The sequence below is a fragment of the Trachypithecus francoisi genome, unplaced genomic scaffold (assembly GCF_009764315.1).
Source record: "Trachypithecus francoisi isolate TF-2019V2 unplaced genomic scaffold, Tfra_2.0 Lachesis_group8, whole genome shotgun sequence".
Lineage (NCBI taxonomy): Eukaryota > Metazoa > Chordata > Mammalia > Primates > Cercopithecidae > Trachypithecus > Trachypithecus francoisi.
In genome coordinates this window covers 40,018,821-40,040,943 of record NW_022681473.1, presented here as the reverse complement: position 1 = coordinate 40,040,943, position 22,123 = coordinate 40,018,821, and the positions used below count along the sequence as shown (strand labels likewise).

The 22,123-nt window shown below is 34.0% G+C and overlaps 1 protein-coding gene across 2 annotated transcripts in view; it reads left to right on the top strand.

Moving 5' to 3' along the window:
• Positions 1-22,123, top strand: part of LUZP2 (leucine zipper protein 2) — a 557,769-nt gene that overhangs the window by 472,364 nt on the left and 63,282 nt on the right. For both annotated transcript variants that reach the window (XM_033205374.1, XM_033205375.1), the window contains exons 8-9: positions 8,359-8,433; positions 13,759-13,926. In XM_033205374.1, the coding sequence (XP_033061265.1) occupies positions 8,359-8,433; positions 13,759-13,926 (243 nt within the window). The remainder of the gene's footprint in view (positions 1-8,358; positions 8,434-13,758; positions 13,927-22,123) is intronic.

Sequence of the window (22,123 nt, the reverse complement as noted above, 5' to 3'; positions counted from 1 at the left end):
GGGTGTCTTTGGAGCACTTATCCTTCTACAGTGCTTAACCTTGAGTTTTTGTCCTCTCCTCTCAGCCATGTAGAATTTGTTCTATTATTGCCCTTGTATAATTTATTACCCTGGTATGTGTAGACCAACTCTCAGCCAAGGATGTACAGGAACACTCCTCCTGTTACCCAAGCTGATTTTTGGGAGCCCCACCCCTGCTCACTTCATACTTCTCTGATGCCCTGTACCACATATTGTAGCCATTTGAGCTGTTCTAAACTCTGCTTTCCACCTCGATAGCTCAGTACAACTACAGTGATCTTCTTGGGCCATTGCTCTTTGCACCTTGGTTAAGAAATTGTCATCAGGCAGAAAACTGGTGCAGTCATGGGTCTTACTTAGTCAGTTTTCTATATTTCAAAGTTCATAGCCTGGCACAATTGTTCATAATTGTTTATAGGAGGAGGGATAGTCCGATATTGATTACCCTGTCATCTCGGTCATATCTAGAGGCAGATAATTTGAATCCTTTTTTTTTTAAGTTATATTTTAGGTTTGAGAGTACATGTGAATGTATGTTGCATGGGTAAACCCTTGTCCTGGGGGTTTGTTGCACATATTATTTTCTCACCCAGGTATTAATCCCAGTATGCAATAGTTATCTTTTCTGCTCCTTTCCCTCCTTTCTACTCCTCCTCCCCACTCAAGTAGACTCTAGTGTCTGTTGTTTCCTTCTTTGTGTTCCTAAGTTCTTATCATTTAGCTCCCTCTTATAAGTGAGAATATACAGAATTTGGTTTTCTGTTCTTGTTTTAGTTTGCTAAGGATAATAGCCTAATCTTTCTTTAAATATCAGGAAATATAAATATCTAACTAGAATTTAAGTAAAAAGTATTTCTTTACATTAACTGAAAATGCAGGGTTCATTGATTTCAGGCACAGTTTGAATGGGTTTTTCAAACAAAGCCTGCTCTATATTTATTTCTTATTTTTTTGTTTTATTTTATTCTATAGGACAGTATAGCCTCCTGATATTCTCTTTTATTCTAGCAATAATGTATATTTGAGTTTAGGCCTAAACATCTTCATATTACTCTGCAAAGAGAAATAATATACTGTATCTTCCCTTAGATGAAGAGACAGTTGTTATTCCAGAAAACATCAGTAAATATATTCTAGTTTCTGTATAAAGTCATTTAAGTGCCTAAATATAATTTCATTTATTTAACTGGAAAGTTAAGAGTTGAGATAGAGTGATTGCTTTAAGAAATTACATCTCCATCTTTGCAAGTGAGCACTGAGATCTCACCTAGCGTGTATGGCTGCAAAAGAATGTGAGGCAGAATGGATGAGAAAGAGTGGAGTTATTACTCACGTCTTAGGAGGCAAGTTCATCTTATGACTTGTTCAGCTGGTTTTCTGTGTTTTTGTGGGAACACACACAGACACACACTTTCACTTTCTCTTTCTTGAGAAATTCTAGGAATTTGTACTTTATGTTCTTAGCGCCTTAAAAATGGTGTGCTGAGTTGCATTATAAAATCTGTTAGAAGTTTATTTTAGAACCTACTATTTGGAAAACTTCTGAATCTTCTGTGTCTCTGGTAGGTTTTACTGTCTTTGATAGTGAGAATTTTGGAGCCAAGAGCATTACATTTTACAAGTGGCTGCCAGAAGTCTTGGAACAAAATTTTCAGCTCAGCCAAAGCTCAGCCAAGACAGAAGTTTTATGACTCCACTATCAGTGCTTTTTTTCTGCTGTTGCATCCCCTACCCTACCTTTACATCACATTCATGCAGCATATTATCATATATTTTTTCCATAAACCTGATATGATTTACTTATCTTTAAGATTTTATTACTTTTAATGTGAAATTGTCTCACATCCTTTTTAGAGGAAAGTAAGGTATAGTTTTATATTTTATAAACCTCAGTGAAATTTATCAGAAAAAATAAAGACAACTGGATAATTTTACCTGCATGGAAAGGTTGAAGGAATATTTTTTAAAATTTTATCAATAAGTTACTTCAGAATCTTTGAATTACAAATCTTATGTATGACTGATGAGTTAGAACTTTGCAAATTTAGCTAGTTGCCAAAATTTTATAAAATGATTCACTGAAATTTCAGATAAAATGTAATCATCTAGCCTCAAATCCTTTTTCTTTTCTGCTTCATCCAACATAGTTATACCTTAATGTTTCCTAGAAGAAAACAGAGTTTATGCACCTAACACATTACTGGTGCTATCCTTTAGAATCTAGCTCTACTTAAGGTTCATTCTGAGAAAAAATAACAAGTAATACCCCGTTGGAGCACTACACTTGGAGTAACTGAGCCAGAAACAAAACTAAGCTCCAGCTTTTTATGGTCTATAAAAATTTGAGGTTCTACATTTTCATAGTTGTTAATAAAGTATATTAAGAATTTACATTAAGAATGTGGTACATACACACCACGGAATAATAGGCAGCCATAAAAAGAATGAAATTATGTCCTTTGCAGCAACATGGATGAAAATGGGGGCCATCATCCTAAGCACGTTAATACAGGAACATAAAACTAAATGCTACATGTTCTCACTTATAAGAAAGAGATAAGCATGGAATGCACATAGACGTAAATATGGGAACCGTGGACACTGTCGTCTACTAGAGCAATTATCCTCAACCTTTGTGGTACCAGTGACCAGTATCATAGAAGACCATTTTCCACATACCTGAGATGGGGCCAGAGAGTGGTTTCATGATTATTCAAGTGCATTACATTTGTCACTAGATTCTCATAAAGAGCACACAGCCTAGATCCCTTGTATGCTCAGTTCACAATAGGGTTCATGCCCCTGTGAAAATCTAATGCTGCTGCTGACCTGACAGGAGGTAGAGTTCCGCTTTGCTCACTTGCCAGCTGCTTACCTCCTGCTGTGCTGCCCAGTTCCTAACAAACCACAGAGCAGTACCAGTCTGTGTCATAGGGGCTGGGGACCACCATACTAGAGGGTGGAAGGAGGGTGTTGGGTTGAAAAACTACATACTTGGTACTGTAGTCACTATTGGCATGATGGTATCTACATTGCAAACCTCAGCATCATGCAATATCCCCATATAACAAATCTTCACATGTACTCTCTGTATCTAAGAGTTGAAATATTTTTTAAAAATTATGAAAAAAATTATAACTATTCTGTATTATTTAATCCAGTATCCTTTCCAAACTAGGATCAAAGTATTACAATATGGGATGATATCTGCAAGTCCTTTTATTACTTTTTCTTACTCTTTTTTTCAACTCTGGTTTCCCAACATCTCTTGGCTGGATTTTTAACAGGTTGAGTGACTTCCTAGAAAAGGTAAATTATGAAAACCCTGGGCATGGCCAGGTGTGGTGACTCATGCTTGTAATCCCAACACTTTGGGAGGCTGAGGCAGGCAGATCATCTGAGGTCACAAGATCGAGACTAGCCTGACCACAATGGCAAGACTCTATTTTTACTAAAACAATACAAAAATTAGCTGGGTGTGGTGGCCTGCACCTGTAATCCCAACTACTCGGGAGACTGAGGCACGAGAATCACTTGAACCCAGGTGGCAGAGGTTGGAGTGAGCCAAGATCCTGCCACTGCACTCCAGCCTGGGTGACAGCAAAGTGAGACTCCTAAAAAAAAAAAAAAAAAAAAAAAAACCTGGGCATGAAGGGCAATAAAACTTTCAAATGCAAATTTGCTATTTTTGCTGAAATTTATTCTTCCTGCCCTGATACAAGCTTCCTGAATTGTTATATTTAGTACCTTTATGATGAATTTATGGCAGGTAATATAGACTATATTACTTATCATATAGTCATGTATTACTATTGAGCTGGTACTACTATAAGTATTTTAAAGATATTGACTAATTTAATTCTCCCAATAAGCCTGTATGTTAAGTACTATTATTCATCTTTAAAGAAGAGGAAACTGAAGCATGGGAATATTAAATATTTAAGTATTGAAAATTAGTAAGGGGTAAAAACTAGTACTCTAATTTCAATGTGAGCTCCAAAGTTCATCTCCTACCATCTTTGTTCTGCTGTCTCTCTAAAGCGAAAGACAACCGTATTGTCCTTATTATTTTTAAGTATGTTCCTTCAATACCTAGTTTAATGAGAGTGTTGAGCATGAAGGGATGCTGAATTGTATCAAAGGCCTTTTCTGTGCCTATTGAGATAATCATGTGGATTTTTTTCTTTAGCTCTGTTTATGTGATGAATAACATTTATCGATTTGCGTATGTTGAACCAGACTTGCATTCTGAGTGTAAATCCAACTTGACTGTGGTGGATAAACTTTTTGATGTCCTTCTGGATTTGGTTTGCCAGCATTTTATTGAGGGTTTTTGCATTGATGTTCATCAAGGATATTTGCCTGAAGTTTTCTTTTTTGTTGTTGTATGTCTGCCAGGTTTTGGTGTCAGAATGAGGCTGACTTCATAAAATGCATTGGGGAGGAGTCGTTACTTTTCAACTCTTTGTAATAGTTTTAGTAGAAATGTTCCCAGCTCTTCTTTGTACCTCTGGTATATTTGAGCTCTAAGTTCGTCTGATCCTGGGGTTTTTTGGTTGGTAGGCTATTTATTACTGCTTCAATTTTAAAACACATTATTGGACTGTTTATGGATTCAGTTTCTTCTTAGTTCAGTCTTGGGAGGCTGTTTGTTTCCAAGAACTTACTCATTTCTTCTAGATTTTCTAGTTTATGTGCATAGAAATGTTTACAGTATTCTCTGATTTTTTTTTTTTTTTATTCCTGTGGTGGTCAATGGCGATATCTCCATGATCATTTCTAATTGTGTCTATTTGTGTCTTCTCTCTTTATTAGTCTAGCTAGCATTCTATATATTTATTAGTTTTTTCAAAAAAACAGTTCCTGTGTTCATTGATTTTTTCGTAGGTTATTTTGTGTCTCTAGCTCCTTCAGTTCAGCTCTGATATGGTTATTTCTTGCCTTTTGCTAGATTTGGGGTTTGCTCTTGATTCTCTAGTTCTTTAAGTTGTGTTGTTAGGTTGTTAATTAGAGATTCTTCTAGTTTTTTGATGTGGGTTTTTGGTGCTATAAATTTCCTTCTTAACATTGTTTTAGCTGCATCCCAGAGATTTTGGTATGTTGTCTCTTTGTTCTCATTAGTTTTAAATAACTTATTCATTTTTGTCTTAATTTTATTATTTAGCCAGAAGTCATTCAGCAGCAGGTTGTTCAATTTCCATGTACTTTTGTGGTTTTGAATTAATTTCTTAGTCTTCAATCTGGGAGACTGTTATGATTTCAGTTCCTTTGCATTTACCGAGGAGTGTTTTACTTCCAATTATGTGATCAATTTTAGAGTGAGAGACATGCAGCAATGAGAAGAATGTGTCTTATGTTATTTTTTGATGGAGAGTTCTATAGATATCTATCAGGTCTGCTTGATCCAGAGCTGAGTTAAGTTCCTAATTATCTTTGTCTAATATTGTCCATGGTGTCTTAACATCTCCCACTATCATCGTGTGGAAATATAAGTCTCTTTGTAGGTCTCTAAGGACTTACTTTAAGAATGTAAGTAAGTACATTCTTACTTACATTACAATGGGTCCTCCTGTATTGGGTGCATATATATTTAGAATAGTTAGCTCTTCTTGTTGAATTGAACCCTTTACCATTATGTAATGCCCTTCTTTATCTTTTTTGATCTTTGTTGATTTAATGTCTATTTTGTCAGAAACTAGGATTGTGCCCTCTGCTTTTTTGTGTTTTTCATTTGCTTGGTAAATTTTCCTCCATCCCTTTATTTTGAACCCATGTGTCTCTTTGCACATGAGATGGATCTCTTGAAGACAGCATACAGATGGGTCTTGACTCTATCAACCTTGGCATTCTGTTTCTTTTAATTGGGGCATTTATTCCATTTACCTTTAAGATTAATATTGTTATATGTGAATTTGATTCTGTCATGATGCTGGAACTAGCATTTTCTTACACACATTAGAAAAGGGAATTTTACATAAGTAGTTCTATGTATTTATGACAGATAATGTTTCTACCGGTAAAATGAAATACATGTGATTTAAATATAAAATTTGTAAATTCTTATTTCTTTGAGCCTCTGAGTTTGGGTTTCTGTTTCACAATAGAAGCTAATTAACCCGTATAGATATGAGTTATCAGGAATACTGTTATGATTAAATAAATTTTAGCAGATATCTAAATGAGGAGAAGAAGAAAATCATGCTGGGAATTTTTAAGACCTTGCAATATAGATAAACTTAGCACTTTTGAGATAAAATAAGGTCAGTATATCAAGAAAGATTGAGAAGGAGAAAATAATGTAGCACATTGTTATGGTAAAACATATTATTTTTAAATCAACGAATGAATAGGGAAAATGTTCATATGGGAGTTGCCCAGGGTCAGTGATCTTGGCTGGGTTGAAGTATTACTCTAGGGATCCACCAACATTTTGACTGTAAGCTGGGTTTATTGTAAATATTTACAATATTAATATGTTGATTAATGTAACCTCTCACACACTCTATTACTTTTTTTAGCTTCATTTTCTTTATAGCAACTGCCACTATCTGATTTTATATATATATAGTCTGTCTCTTTTTAAAGACAAGGGTTTCTTTTTCTTCATTGTTCTATAATTAGTTCAGAGAATGGTTTTTGATTTATATTAAAACATAGGTAATATTTACTGAATTGTAAAATTATTGAATGAATTTTGATACCTAATAAAATGGCAACTTTCATATAGAAAATTAAATGCATTTTATTTTTCTTTCTCTCAACAGATACCACAATCAACTGTAAGATGTAAACAATTTAAAAATATAATTTTGTAGGTTATTTAGAGAAAATATTTGTTATGGCTGTTGTTGTGGTTGTGGTTGTGGTTGTGGTTGTTGTTTTAACTAATCTCAGCAATTCTCATGGCCCAGCACCATGCCTGAAATAGTGAAGAACACAGAGATTAATCAAAGGATGAATGGGTAAATGGAACAATAATGAAATAAAGCAAGGCGGTGCAAATGCTCTGTGTATTCAGATAATGGAACTTCCAATTCTTCATATTCCTAATTTGAGCCTGGCTAGTGTGGCATAGAATAAGTATTGTCATTTCCAGTTTAGAAAAGTCAAGGGCTTTGCCCAAGATCCTATAGCTGGAAAATGGTGGAGGCAAGATTTGAATATATAACTTCCAAATCTGAGGGTACTGCTTTTCTCTTCTGATAGCACAATAATGACACTTGTAATGGTATAGAGATATGGTAGGATAGAGAAGTGTATGGGATTAAAAAACAAAAAACAATAATAAAACTAGAGTACATACTAGTACATTTGTCTACTTGGGCTGCCATAACAAAATACCGTTGACTAGGTGTCTTAAACAATAAAAATCTATTATCTCACAGTTCTGCATGCTAGAAGTCCCAGAGTGAGGTGTCCATATGTTTAGTTTCTGGTGAAGGCTCTTCCTGGCTTGTAGACTGTGCCTTCTCTGTGTGTCTTCACTTGGTCCATACCTGTGAGCGCAAAGAAGTATCTCGTTGTTTTTTCCCTCTCTTTACATTAACATGTGTCCTATGGAATTAAGGCCTCACTCTTGTGACTTCATTTAATTTAAATTACCCCCAGAGTGCTCTGTCTCCAAATACAGTGAGAATAAGGGTTGAGGCTTCAACATATACATTTTGGGGGGATAAAATTCAGTCTATACCAACTAGAAACATAAGTGATGGATTTAAATCACAAGTATTCCTAGAGACTTGAATTGGGTCCTTAAAACTAGATGTTTTGGTCTAGTGAAGCATGTAGTGCATATTCATCCAGAAACCCATTTTCTGCATATTAAATATTCTTCACATCAAATTATCATTATATATAGTATTTTTTTTTTTTTTTTTTTTTTTTTTTGAGGTGGAGTCTCGCTCTGTCGCCCGGACTGGAGTGCAGTGGCCGGATCGCAGCTCACTGCAAGCTCCGCCTCCCGGGTTTACGCCATTCTCCTGCCTCAGCCTCCCGAGTAGCTGGGACTATAGGCGCCCGCCACCTCGCCCGGCTAGTTTTTGTATTTTTAGTAGAGACGGGGTTTCACCGTGTTAGCCAGGATGGTCTCGATCTCCTGACCTCGTGATCCGCCTGTCTCGGCCTCCCAAAGTGCTGGGATTACAGGCTTGAGCCACCGCGCCCAGCCTATATATAGTATTTTTAACCTGAATTCTAAATGAATCTTACAGGACACTGTTTTTTTTTTTTTTTTTTTTCCTTCTCTCTTTTTACATTTTTTGGCAATATATGACAGATGCTTAAAATATATAGGGAAATTACAAAGTTTATCTAGAAGATTTATCTCTTATTTTACAGGCGCAGCAGCTTACTGATCTGGAACAAAAATTAGCTGTAGCCAAAAATGAACTGGAGAAAGCAGCTCTTGACAGGGTAAGTCTACATTCATGAACCATTACAACTTTAGTTTTAGCAAAAGAAAAGTTAAAGTATGTTCATTGCTTTTCTTGATTTATTAATGTGTTTCCAGATGCTGTGTATATAAGATAGTTACAGAATTCAGGAAGGTTTGATATCTTCTTTGGAATCCAATTATTTCTTTGTTTTGCTGCTACAGTAAATTGACTGAAGGTTCAGTTTTTGTGAGTTCATGGCTCCATTTTTCACCTCACTGGTATATTTATTCCATAATACTGTGAATAAACGTGCTTTAAAACATCAACTAAGGCACTATATATTAACTCTGGGTGACTGAGTTATGAAGCAAAAGGAACTAATTATTGGCATCAAATTGTTATAACTAGTTTTTGAATGTGTATATCTTATTTATATTTGTCTATATTTGCTTGGAAACATGCACAATAACACTGAGTATAGCAATGTTTATATTAATAATTGGAAGTAATTTAACTGTTTACTGTAAGATAATCAATGCACCTATTTTTATATATTTTCTATACTCAAATTTGGAAATAGTAATTGAAACATAATATTAACAAATATACATAAATGGATGCACAATCGCTGCAATATGGTTTACATCCTAGAAGATCATTAGATTCCCATGATTCTGAAGCAGGCTGGTCTTCTCTGAATTGTTACCCTCTCTGACTCTTGGAATATTCTTCATGATATTAAATGTTTTCCCATTTGACCTCACATAATCCTTTTAGTCAATCAATGACTAAATAGTTTTGAAGTGCCTTTTTTGTTGTGGCCATCCTATGCTAGGTACAATGGAAAATAGAAAATATATGAGACAAGGTCTTGGGTCCCATATCTCTCACAATTTTGTTTAGCACTAAAAATTAGGAAATAATTGTATGCTGAGACATGAGGCAACAGAAGCACAGAGAATATATATGTATTTTGTAAGTACCCGTGGGTCATAGGGCACGGTATAGTCACAAAACACTTTATTTTGCAACTGGAATTTGGCCTGAGTCACAGAGCTCAGGGTTATTGTAGAGCTTTTCCTCCATCTTTAGTTGTACATATCCTTACCCATTCGATGCTCTTCTCCTCCCAATTCCACCTCCTAACCCCTGTCATTATGTCCCTAAATTTCAGGATGAAAGCCTGATGTTGCAGTGATTAAATAATGGTCTCCAGAGATAGTTTACTTGTGTTCAAATCATGACTCTTCGACTGAATGATCATGTTCAAATTCCTCAAAATCTTTATGTCTCATTGGGAATAACAATAAACTTTATAATGGTGATGAGAAAATTACACATAGCCAAAAATTACAGTAGTAGGTACAATGCCTGGAAAACATTCAGTAAGTAAGCTTAGAAGTTATTATTGTTACTCAATGAGATCACAGACTGCTTCTCTGTGATAATAATTCCCTCTTTAACCTTGGGATCTTGTCACACCTTTGGGTAACTGTAAATGCCTTTTATATTACTGGAGGCTGATTTTAACAAATCATGTGTAAGATACACATGAGGCTCATAAACTGTAGCCATAAAGTCAGATAGAAATGCTAGCTGACTTCAAAAGGGATAAAAACTACAGTTTAATGAAATGGATTTTCACCTCTCTCCATCATCTTTATATGAGGTTTTAAAAATACTCTCAGAGTATCTAGTTCCCAAGAATATAATATCTAGAATTCAAATAATCTTAAGTACTTCATATATTTTATGAAAAACTCTTAACATTTCAACTTGATTCGTATGACATATTTAATGAAAGAAGTCTGTTTAGTATCTCAGTATAAACAATAATATTATCAAGAGCTAAGAATCAACCTTGAGTTTCCAATCAATTATTTATTTGGCAATATCTTATGAATTATATATAGTTGGCCTCGGCTACTGGAATATAAAAGAAGCCTTATGCTAAGAAAAATCTCTCAAACTTTTACATTAAAAGTATTTGTATAGTTTCTGTCCCTCACAGAATTTCACCCGGGAAAGCATACATTATTACATCCATATTACAGATGACATAGGTAAAACAGGTGACCTGCATAGACTCCAATGACTGAGTAATAACAGAATGAGAAATCTTTTTGCCACCACACAGTGTCTGGCACATAGCAGGAATATAACAAATACTTCTTAATTAAAAATAAAGACCTGACCTAAATGAATAAGAATTCTAGTCATCCTACATACACGGGACCTAAGTATCACTGGAGCAGAGGTCCCAAAATATTGAATGACTTTCTCAGGCTCTCTGAGCTGATTTCATGGCAGAAATAAAGTTAGGGAGAAAGCATTTGGCCTCACAGCCTCTCGTGGTCTTTCCAAAGCCTGCAGTTGAGGACTTGGTGTCTTTATGCAAACGAATTAAGGTAACATGAAAAATATCTTGTAATGTTTCATTTGTGTAGAAATTAGATATGAGGGTCACAGTTGTCTTTGCAATGTATATCTTGTTTTCCCCAGACAATATGCATTTTCTTCTGAGAAAAGTACTAACACACACCAAAAAACAAAAACAAAAACAAAAAAAACTATCTCTTAAATCTTCCACCATCTTAGGATCATATATGAGAAATAATTTCTTATAAACTTTTCATATTATACAGTGTAAGTGGTAGTATTTTTTAATATATGAAATAAGTTTCTTTTCTAATATACAAGATAAAATGAGAAATATTTCATTATTTTCTCTTGTAACAGCACTAACCTGTATTCTCTGGAGGGTTTGTTTAATTTTTTATATAACAAACATGTGTTAGAAACTGGTGATGCCACAGAAAGGATATCAGCCTTCAAAAAAGCTTGTTAAAAGTGAACGTTAAACATATAAACAAGATAATTTGAAATGATGGTAAGGACTAAATAATAAATAAAATTAGAAAATATAATAACAATTTTAAGAAAGATGCATTCCTGGAAAGAGTGATAGGGGCTGTTTCCATGAAAATAGTATGTGAGCTGATACATATATTTTAAGTGGTAGTTTCTATATGGGTATTTGGAAGAAGGGTTCTGCAAGCAGAGGAAGCAGCATTTGTAAAGGCTGTAATATGGAAATGAGTTTAGGATGCTTGAGGGTCTATACACAAAGGATATTGTGATAAACAGGACATTTTAGTTAAGGAACTTGCATTTTACTATCACATTTTGAAACAAGTGGGAAAAGTGGTGTGCTGCAGGGAGTGGAAAGACAGAGCAAAAACAAGTCTGACTGTACATGGTTTACATAGTATTTCATTAGGTGACAGCTTGTTTTAGCAAACTTCAAAGTAAACAGTAGCCTGCAGTTTAAAACAAATGACACCTAACAGTATAAATAAAAATGTAATGCCATCGTGGTATAAAATCATCCTCTGTGTTTTGCTCATGGAACTGAGTCAAGTCAAACCTGAGTATGAGTAATAGGCTCTGTTAAGTTAGAGGAACTTAATAGGCATTAGGTAAGTGGTGGGCAATTCGGACCTGAGGGTTTCTCCCATTTTTCGGCCATATAGGGTAACTTTGTGACCTTGTCATGGCATTTGTAAAATGTCATGGTGCTGGTGGGGGTGTCTTTTAGCATGCTAATGTGTTATAATTAGTATATAATGAGCGGTGAGGATGACCAGCGGTCACCCTCGTTGCCTGCTTGGTTTTGGGGGTTTTGGCTGGATTCTTGACTGTAATCTGTTTTATCAGCAAGGTCTTTGTGACCTATATCTTGTGCTGACCTCCTATCTCACCCTGTGACTTTTAATGCCTAATCTGGGAATGCAGCCCAGTAGGTCTAAGCCCAGCCCCTATTCAAGATGGAATTGCTCTGGTTCAAACATCCCTGACACTATTATCTAACAAGGCCCAAAGGAAATGAGAGTTTTATCAGAGACAAATTTGTTTTCTCCATTATGTGGGGAAATCAAGTAGAGGTATAGGCTAATCTGAGAAACATGAGAAACTACATTGCTATGGCAATGATTCTAAATACAGAAAGTAGATGCAGAAAGAAAGACGGCAAGTTTCATCAACAGAGTAAACAGACAACTTATAGAATAGGTTGAAATATTTGCAAATTATGCATCTGACAAAGGTCTAATATCTAGCATATATAAGGAACTTAAATTTATAAGAGAAAAACAAACAACCTCATTAAAAAGTAGGCAAAGGACATGAATAGACACTTTTCAAAAGAAGACATACATCTGGCCAACAAGCATATGGAAAAAGCTCAATATCACTAATTATTAGAGAAATGCAAATCAAAATCACAATGAGATACCATCTCACACCAGTCAGAATGACTGTTATTAAAAAGTTAAAAAATAGCAGATGGTTGTGAGGTTGCAGAGAAAAAGGAAGACTTATATAGTTACTGAGAATGTAAATTAGTTCAACCATCATGGAAAGCAGTATAGCAATTCCTCAAAGAGCTAAAAGCAGAACAATCATTTGACCCAACCATCCCATTACTGGGTATACACCAAGAGTAATACACATTTTTCTTCCATAAAGACATATGCATGTGAGGGTTCATTGCAGCACTATTCACAATAACAAAGGTATAGAATCAACCTAAATGCCCTTCAATGACAGATTGGATAAATAATATGTGATACACATACAGTATGGAATAATATCCAGCCATAAAAAAAAAAAAAAAAATGAGATCATGTCTTTTGCAGGAACATGGATGGAGCTAGAGGCTATTATCCTTAGAAAGCTAATGCAGGTACAGGAAACGAAATACCCACCACTCCCACAAGGCAGCTAAATGATGAAAACTTAGGAACACACAGAAGGAAACAACAGATACTGGGGTCTACTTGAGGGTGGAGGAAGGCAGAAGGGAGAAGAGTAGAGAGGAGTAGAAAGGGTAACTGCTGGGTACTGGGCTGAAGACCTGGGAGATGAAATAATCTGTATAACAGACCCTCATGGCACACATTTACCTATTTAACAAACCTTCATACGTGCCCCCAAACCTAAAATAAAAGTTGAATAAAGATGGTAACTTTCAAAAAATGGTATTTTTTACATCAGAGTAACCTAGAGTATATTTCCTTTCCTGCAAATTATCGTGATGGAAATCATGTTAACTCAAGAGAAAGTAGTAAGATATATCTTTGTATTTTGGTGTTCAAAATATATCATGAAATGCATTAGCTCCTAGAAACAGACTGAGTGTGGATAAAAAAGTATGTCATGAAGAAATTTATATATTAGGCAATTACATTTGAAAACGGATCTGTATTTTTGTGGGGAGTCTAGGCTAAGAGGAAAGGAAGAATGCAAGCAGATAATTGATGAGCATAGCTAAATGTAAATATGTTAATGCCTCGTTTTGTAGGAGTCACAGATGAAAGCAATGAAAGAGACTGTGCAGCTCTGCTTGACATCCGTTTTCCGTGATCAGCCTCCTCCCCCTTTAAGTTTAATCACGTCGAATCCCACTCAGATGTTACTCCCACCCAGGAATATTGCCTCTAAGCTTCCAGATGCAGGGGCCAAAAGCAAGGTACCTACCTTTTATTTGTGCTCTGTAAAGTAACAGCAAGTAATGTGTTGTCTTTAAAGCCCAGTGTATATAATCACCAGAGTGGGTTCAAGTATGATAACAAATTCATTGAAAGATTAGGAGGAAAGTGGAAGGTAGTAATACCAGCTTGTAAAATGTCCATAGTCACTAGAAGAATGTTGGAAGGCAGCTTTTCTTTCATAGAGAACCTAGCTGTTTCTTAGGCAGAATCATCTAACTGTTTAACACAAAACAAAAACTAATGATATTGGAATAAGTTAAAAGAAAATATCTTGTATTACATTGCAATAAACATCACAGGTTTGATATGGAGAATATTTTCTGGGGTATAAGTATCTTCAGAAAAGTATTTATTTTTTTCTTAAGTTCAGAACTCTCAAAACTGGCTGTACATTAGAATCTTAGTGTAAATATTTTTTAAAGTGTGCTTAGTGTATTTACATTAAAAAAGCCTGACTCCTGGGAATTTTTTCCCCAGACCTATTAAATTAGATTTTAGGGGAGGGGGGTGTTAGACTCGTTATCAGTAATTTTTCAGAGTCCCAGGGGACTTTAAGGTGCATTTAACGACAACTCGCAAATCTTCCTCCAAATTCCCTCCACCAACCTAGTTTAGACAAAACAAAGAATATTTAATGGTGCTTCTGTTTCAATCTTCAAAAACTTAAATTTGTAGGTCCTACATTGAAATAAATCCTGACAGCCAGAAATCATCTTTGGAGAAAGGAGTTTTGTTTTGGGCACTATGTTGGAAAGATCTAGTTCTCTGATCACTTGTCTGAGCATCACTTGTTATTCAAATGAGTGCTATGGATACCAGCCTGACTTCTAAATGCAAATCTCAAGGGTTGAGCGAAGAAAATCTTAAGAACCACTAATTCAAATACCTAATGATGTGTTACATCTGACTTTCTTACTGCTTATTTCTGAGATTTCCTATTTTTGAATTAAAATGGGTAGAAGATTTAGTCTGTGTGAGATCCTTATGTAATATTAATGTTTCTCTTTTAAAATTATTCAAAACAACATAATTTAACTTTATTATATTATTGTCTGTGTTTTTATATATACTGAAGGACCTCTAAGAATTTCAAAGCCAATATTTTTCTCATTAGTTTTGTTCTGCCTCTTCACTGAAAAGTAGAGATTCAAAGTGTTTGTTTACCTAACAAAACTCAGGCAAACTAAGTACATGATAACGTAGTTTTTTAATGTTCATCATGAAACATTCTGGGTAAGTTCTTTGAAACTGGTCATTGGTGAAATGCACAGCTGCAGACAGCCTTACCCATCTGTCAGGAAACCACACCCGTAGTCCACTTAGTGTTAAGCCTCCAAAGGATGAGGAAAGGTTCAGTCTCATTAAGACTCATGACTTTGGACAAAACAGCTTTGTCATTCTATGGGCACATTATATTTGTTTCCAACTCAAAATATATCTGTTTAAAGTCATTATTAAAACTAGACTGTTTTTGACCCTCAATGTGTGGAGGAAATTCCTAGTTGTTGCTGTAACTGGTTTTCTATGAATAAATGTATGCCTTGTCTTTGAAATAAATAATAAATATTTATTATTTATCTTGGCTTATCACAGAAAAAAAGATAGAAAATCATTTAGAAGACCATAGTTTGGTGATTGCCTATTTAAAAAAAAAATAACAAGAAAGTCAATTGTTTAAGATAGAATTTAGTAAGTCTAATTTAATGTACTATAGAATGTTCTGTTTTACAAAGATGTCCATTAAAAGTTTGGATGCTGTTTAAGTTTTGCTCATATTATTTATCTTTTTAATAGTGGTAAAATTGTATTTTTTGTATGTTTGGGACTTAATCCCTAAGTAGTACCCTCACAAATAATATTTTAAAAATCTTGAATAATATAATGTGATATGGGTGTGTATAATAAACATTTCAGTCATGGAATAATTATTCTGTATATCCAAAAAGACAACTTGTAAATGAGGATATTGGACTGGTTGCAAGTTCTTCAGAATTGGGTAAAAATAGCCACAGTGATATGCAGTGCCTGCTGAGAGTTGTAAGACAATCCTATCACAGGACCTCTTGGTGCCTCAGTTTCCTTAGTGCCAAACCCAGTGTTGTTGTGATGTGAGTACTCAAAATAATAATTCTTCTAATTTTCCATAATATCTGGCCATCTTCATCTAATTTCATTTGTTTTTTTATAATTATCAGTCCTTATTTAGAGAGGTCTTATTTTTTCCTGATATAAATCCTTACATTTCCCAGTATGCAATTTTAAGCAATTTTCAGCTCATGTATAGAAAAAGACAACATAGTGACCAAAATATGTTATTCGTTTTTTCTTCTAGGAGATTGGGTAATGCAGCCAAATTTTTTATTCCTGAGCATGAATGTGTCAATATTTATATGTGTGTGTTTGTGTCTATATATTTATATATGTACATATATATGCAAATATTCTATATATAATTTTATATGATATGATATATATTATATATTTGATATACATGATATAATTTTTACATTATATGATATATAATGTATATAATATATCATATTTAATTAATATATAATTATATATTATATATAATATATAATATATTATATATTATATAAAACGTTTTATATAATATATTACATATACTATATAATTTTATATAATGTATATGTGATGTGTGTTATATATCAAATATTATATATTTGTAGTATATATTATATGCATACTATATTATGTATTATAAATATAATACATATAAATATATATTTGATTATATATAAAATTATATAATGTAAATATATACAATTGTGATTTTGAAAGTCACAGGTTCACGAAGGGAGGAGTACAAAATTGCAAGGGTTTATTAGAAAAAGGTTAAAAATAATTAATACATTAGTACCCTCACCATTTAAATTTATTGTTTTTATTATGGTGCATATCTGTTACATTCACTGTTAGAACTACAGCTTAAGTTTCTGCTGAGAATCTTCAACCAAGCCTATCAGGTACCCTTTCATCGTTGCCCTTTGTAAAATCGAGGTGCCGGTTTCTCTCTAGTTGAAGTGAATTATTTCTTACCCTCCCAGTTAGAATTATTTTTTCTTTCCTAAGTGCTTACTTTGAAAGATGAGTGTTTAATATTCTTGGCCCTTGGTCGTCCCTTGAATGTTATGTCTGCATATGTCTTCCTTCTTCAGAGAGATGACTGTGCTGAGCTCATTGATCTATTTAACATTATTTAGTGTCCAGAATGATGTTTCTAGAAAATTCATTTGAAATACTTGTGGTATGCCCTTCTTCTTCTTATAAATTGTCTTATAAATTTCAAATGACACTTGTTATATGCCCTTCTTCTTATAAATTTTCTTATACATTCTTCTTAGAAATTTTACTTATTTGGAATTTAGAAAATTATATATTATTGTTTGTTTAGTTCTTTGCATTAAACTACATTGTTTTTCTTCTATGTACCAGTACTCTACTGGTAACTAAGACAGCAAATTTGAAGTGACACAGCCCTCAACTTTTGGAGATTGAAGCCTAATTTTCTGTGAGAGACAACAAGAAAACTGCAGGATTTGTTCTTAGTAGTAGATCAGGTTATTTTTTGTTCATTTCCTTTTTTGTTTTCTAGATACCTGGATACAAATACACAGGAGATGATGTATCTTTTGTGTCTTTGTTATGATATATGTTTGTTATGTAGAAAATAATATTCTTTCAAATATATAAATGCCAAGGTAGAAACCAGGAGATCCAATCTGCATTTTGCATGAAACGACCCCAACTAAAGTAGAAACAAACAAACCACGTGACAATCTTGTAACCAATATAGGAGAGGATGGTGACCTACTATATGTCGCCGACACTGGAAATAGGATTCAAAATGTTATTGAGTCATAAAATTGTCATGACCTTGTGACTAAATGGAAAGCATGAAGGGAGGAAATCAAGAGTAACAGTCCTTGCTTTCATTCACTGTGATGTAAAAGGCAAGAGGAGGTTTTAAAAGGGAAGCCAAACTGATCTGTTTTTAACCTGCTGTGTTTTGGGTTTCTGTCATAATACCAAGTGCCAATATCCAGTAGATGATTATGTATTTAAATCTGGAAGTGAGGTAAGACATCTGAATAAAGATATAAGATTAGATATCATCACAATGAATAAGGTTAAATGTTGGAAATAAATAAAATTACCTGAAGAGACGGTATGGAGTGAAAAGAGGTGAGAGCTGCAAAGACACTCCGCATAAGAAGTAACATGAGTATGGATTTATGTGTAAGCTAACAGATGGAATGTTTATGACAAAAGTGCATTTATTCCCATTGTTTTGCTGAGATACTCTCTCATGTATATTTAAGCTGAGAGTCATGATTTTTCTATGCCTATTTTGCTAGTGCAAAAAAATAGAGTGTGCATTTCTTCGTGTATATTTAGAATGAGAAATACTCCAGTGGTCTGTTGGAGTTGGCTCATACGTGCTTGCAAATGTTGACTGTTAAATTTACAGAATTTACTATTCAACTGTTTAATATGGTATATAAATGTTATATATACTTACAATTAAATAAAGTCTACCAATGGCAGTGTGGTAAATACCAAAGCTACTACGTAGTGCTATAATCTATGCTGTTAAGGATATTGTATATTTTGGATCTGTATAGTGGAAATACTATATAATAGTATATTACTGCATAACTCTTTGCAATTTGTGTTCAATGACATAATGTTAGTAGATTCAAATTCATAATATTTATGTAGAAATTAACAAACACTATAAATTAGGATCCTCCTAACCCGCAGAGCTAGAGAATAGCATGCCTGTGTGTGTGTGTGTGTGTGTGTATGTGTGTGTGTGTCTGTATCTGTCTGTGTGTGTCTGTGTGTCTGTGTGTAACTTTAAGACAGGATTAATTGGCATTATAAATAATATACAAAAAAAGTGACTAACATTTTTTCTACTGCTGTGTGGTAGAGCTAGATGCATAGCAGTGCTCAGAAAAGGCAAATTAATAGACAAAAAAACTTGTGTAATTAATTGCATTCTGAAAAAACTCATTTTGTATAACTATTGCAATACTTAATTATATTCATTTTTTATAAAATATATACTTTATAGAATTTGGAAAAATAAATATAGGAGGAAGAACAGAAAACATATCACCAAGAATCTTACCACTTTTAATTTAAAAAATATGAATTAATACACGGTAATATGTTTGGTGTTTATATTTGCATAATGGAATGTTTAGGAGGTAGGATTCATTAGTCAGACTAAGTAAAAATCTCTTTTCTGCTACTTTTTAATTTTAATGCCTTGATCAGATTACTTTTCTGAGACTCATCTTTCATGTCTATTAAAGGGAGATAATTACAACACCAACCTGAGAAAGTTGTTGAGGAGATCAAATACGAAAATTCACATAAAACATTAGCATATGCTGTGGTGCCTGACACATACAAAGCAGTCAATAAATACGTGAAACAAGTAATAGGATCTCTTAAAGCCAAGAAAACATGAAAACACTTGAAGAAAATTTTAAGTAGGATGTTACTTTAACTTTAAATAAAGTTACACTGTTTACATTGTATTATTTTTCAAGTGTTAGAATACATTAATTTAAATAAGTGTAACTTCAATTTTTAGCATGAAAGTATAGCAGAATCCTTACAATCCAGTTAGTGTCAGGGATCATAATAGTACATGTCATAAAGAAAGGAGAATGTTTAAAGACACCAGAAATGGAAAGTGATTCAGATAAGCAATGCAGACAAACAGCAGTCAAACTGTGCTATGAAAACCCATATATCACCCCATCCCAGGCTATTACCATTTCTTTTCTTTTTCTTTTCAACTCACTGCCTTAGTTTCAGTTTATATTGTTGAAGGTCACAACTGTGGTGTCTACTTAATTGGAAAAGGATGATGTGTTAATTTTTGTTTAAATTTGTTGGAAATGCCAAAGTCGTTCCAGGGCAGTAGTATGTGGCTCTCTTTAGGAGCTTAAAGACATGCAAGTGAAAGCTGAATTTTTCTTAGTGTCTGGAAGTTTAGATAGGTCAAGGTACATTTTTCTTTTCCTCTTTTCTGCCAAAAAGCTGTTACAAAGTAGTTTTTAAGAAACCTTAGGCCGGGCGCGGTGGCTCAAGCCTGTAATCCCAGCACTTTGGGAGGCCGAGACGGGCGGATCACGAGGTCAGAAGATCGAGACCATCCTGGCTAACATGGTGAAACCCCGTCTCTACTAAAAATACCAAAAAAAACTAGCCGGGCGACGTGGCGGGAGCCTGTAGTCCCAGCTACTCGGGAGGCTGAGGCAGGAGAATGGCGTGAACCCGGGAGGCGGAGCTTGCAGTGAGCTGAGATCCGGCCACTGCACTCCAGTCTGGGCGACAGAGCGAGACTCCGTCTCAAAAAAAAAAAAAAAAAAAAAACCTTAAAACAATGCACCTGGAATCATCATAAGCCAAGGTGCCGAGCCTAGGCTGCATCTTCAAATGATTATGGGCTTCAAAAATGCTTACACCTGGGTGTCAATACGCCCAATTCTGATACAATTTAGCAGGCATTTAGGCTAGTTTTGGAGACTTTTTAAAGACCTCAGATGATTCTAATTTACAGCCAAGGTTGACCATGAGTAAGATCTTTATTTTAGAAATGAGAGAGGACTCTAAGAAGTAAGTTTGCCCTATCTCTCTACTTCTCTGCTTCTAGAAGAGATTTCTCAGGTAATACAGAGGTGATTAATTTTAAACAGTTCTGTTTTTCCACCTGCTGTCCGTCAATAGCTAATCATTTAGTTATCTCCAATATTTACCACCTATGGACATTCTTTCAGTGCTACAAATGTATATTTTATATCTTCAATGATCAGGATTATTGTGAAGATAAAAGTAAAGGTGTCAGTCTAAAACATTTTTGCAAAATAACATTACATTTGAGAAATTTTGTTTGTATTTTCTTTGGGGCCTTGGAAATTTGAATGCCTGGTTGAATTACTCCCGAATATATGTGGCATTTCCATGGCAATTAATATTTTAAGTAGAAATGTGTAATATTTTACATGTTGCTATATTAAAATGTATATTATATGTGCACATAAGTATTTGTATTCTTATGAATTATAAAAATGTATTTAAACTGGTAAATACAAAAATTGAGCCCATGAGGACTCTACTGTTTTATTTTTAGTAATGGTAGACAGGTTTGTATCTAGGAATGGTCTGAAATAACCTTCTAAGTTTTCATTTACTCATCATTCCTGATACATATTTAATTTAAAAAAAAAAAAAAAAAACTAGTCATGGACCTTGATTACTTGCATATATCTATGTATGACTTCCAAAGACATTTGTTAGAGACCTGAGGATACAATTTATTTAATCCTTCTAAAATTAAAATAAATTTAAACAAAACACTCTTGGTGGGAATGTTATTTTATGTAAGTCTAGGAAGTCATATTTATAATTCAGAGAAAATGTCATTATTTGATATCTTCTATGTCACAAAAGCATGTTCACCAGGTTCTATTTTTATTTCCCATATTTTTGTTAGAATTTCCTGGATGCTCATCAAGTAGCAATTACTTTTATGGCACCTCCATTGTAACAAATATTAAGTTTTTAAAAATATATTTTATTTTCTACTCCTATTCATAGGTAAGAAGCCCAACATCCCTTCCATTAATTATCAGTAAAAGCAATATTTTGGTTTTGACATTAGAAATTCTTACTCAACTCTTCTTTTGTCTCTTCAAATGTAAATGTTCTGAACCTGAAAAACTCCATCTACAGCTGAACCTGAATAACTCCATCTATAGCAGATATATTTCCTTTTATACTTGCAAAAAAAGTCTATAAGGAATTTAATAAACTTAATATTGTCATTGTAAATTTTCAGTATTTCTTTTCTCTCCAGATACCTACTTTTTAAATTTTCATATATTGAAGCTACTAAGAATCTACTAAAATTTTTTAAACAATGAAAAGCTGGCAAGACTAAAGTTTTAAGAAGATAAATCCAGCAGTAGTATAGAGAAAAGGGCTAGGTGAACGCATCTATAAATAAACACAATTTGGGAGAAAATAGTATATTCTTGGTGAGAGACAGTGAGTGGCAGTGGGGAAGGAGAGAGAAATGCAAACAACATGAAATTTGGAGATATTTGCGAGGAAGTGGAGATAAGAAAACTG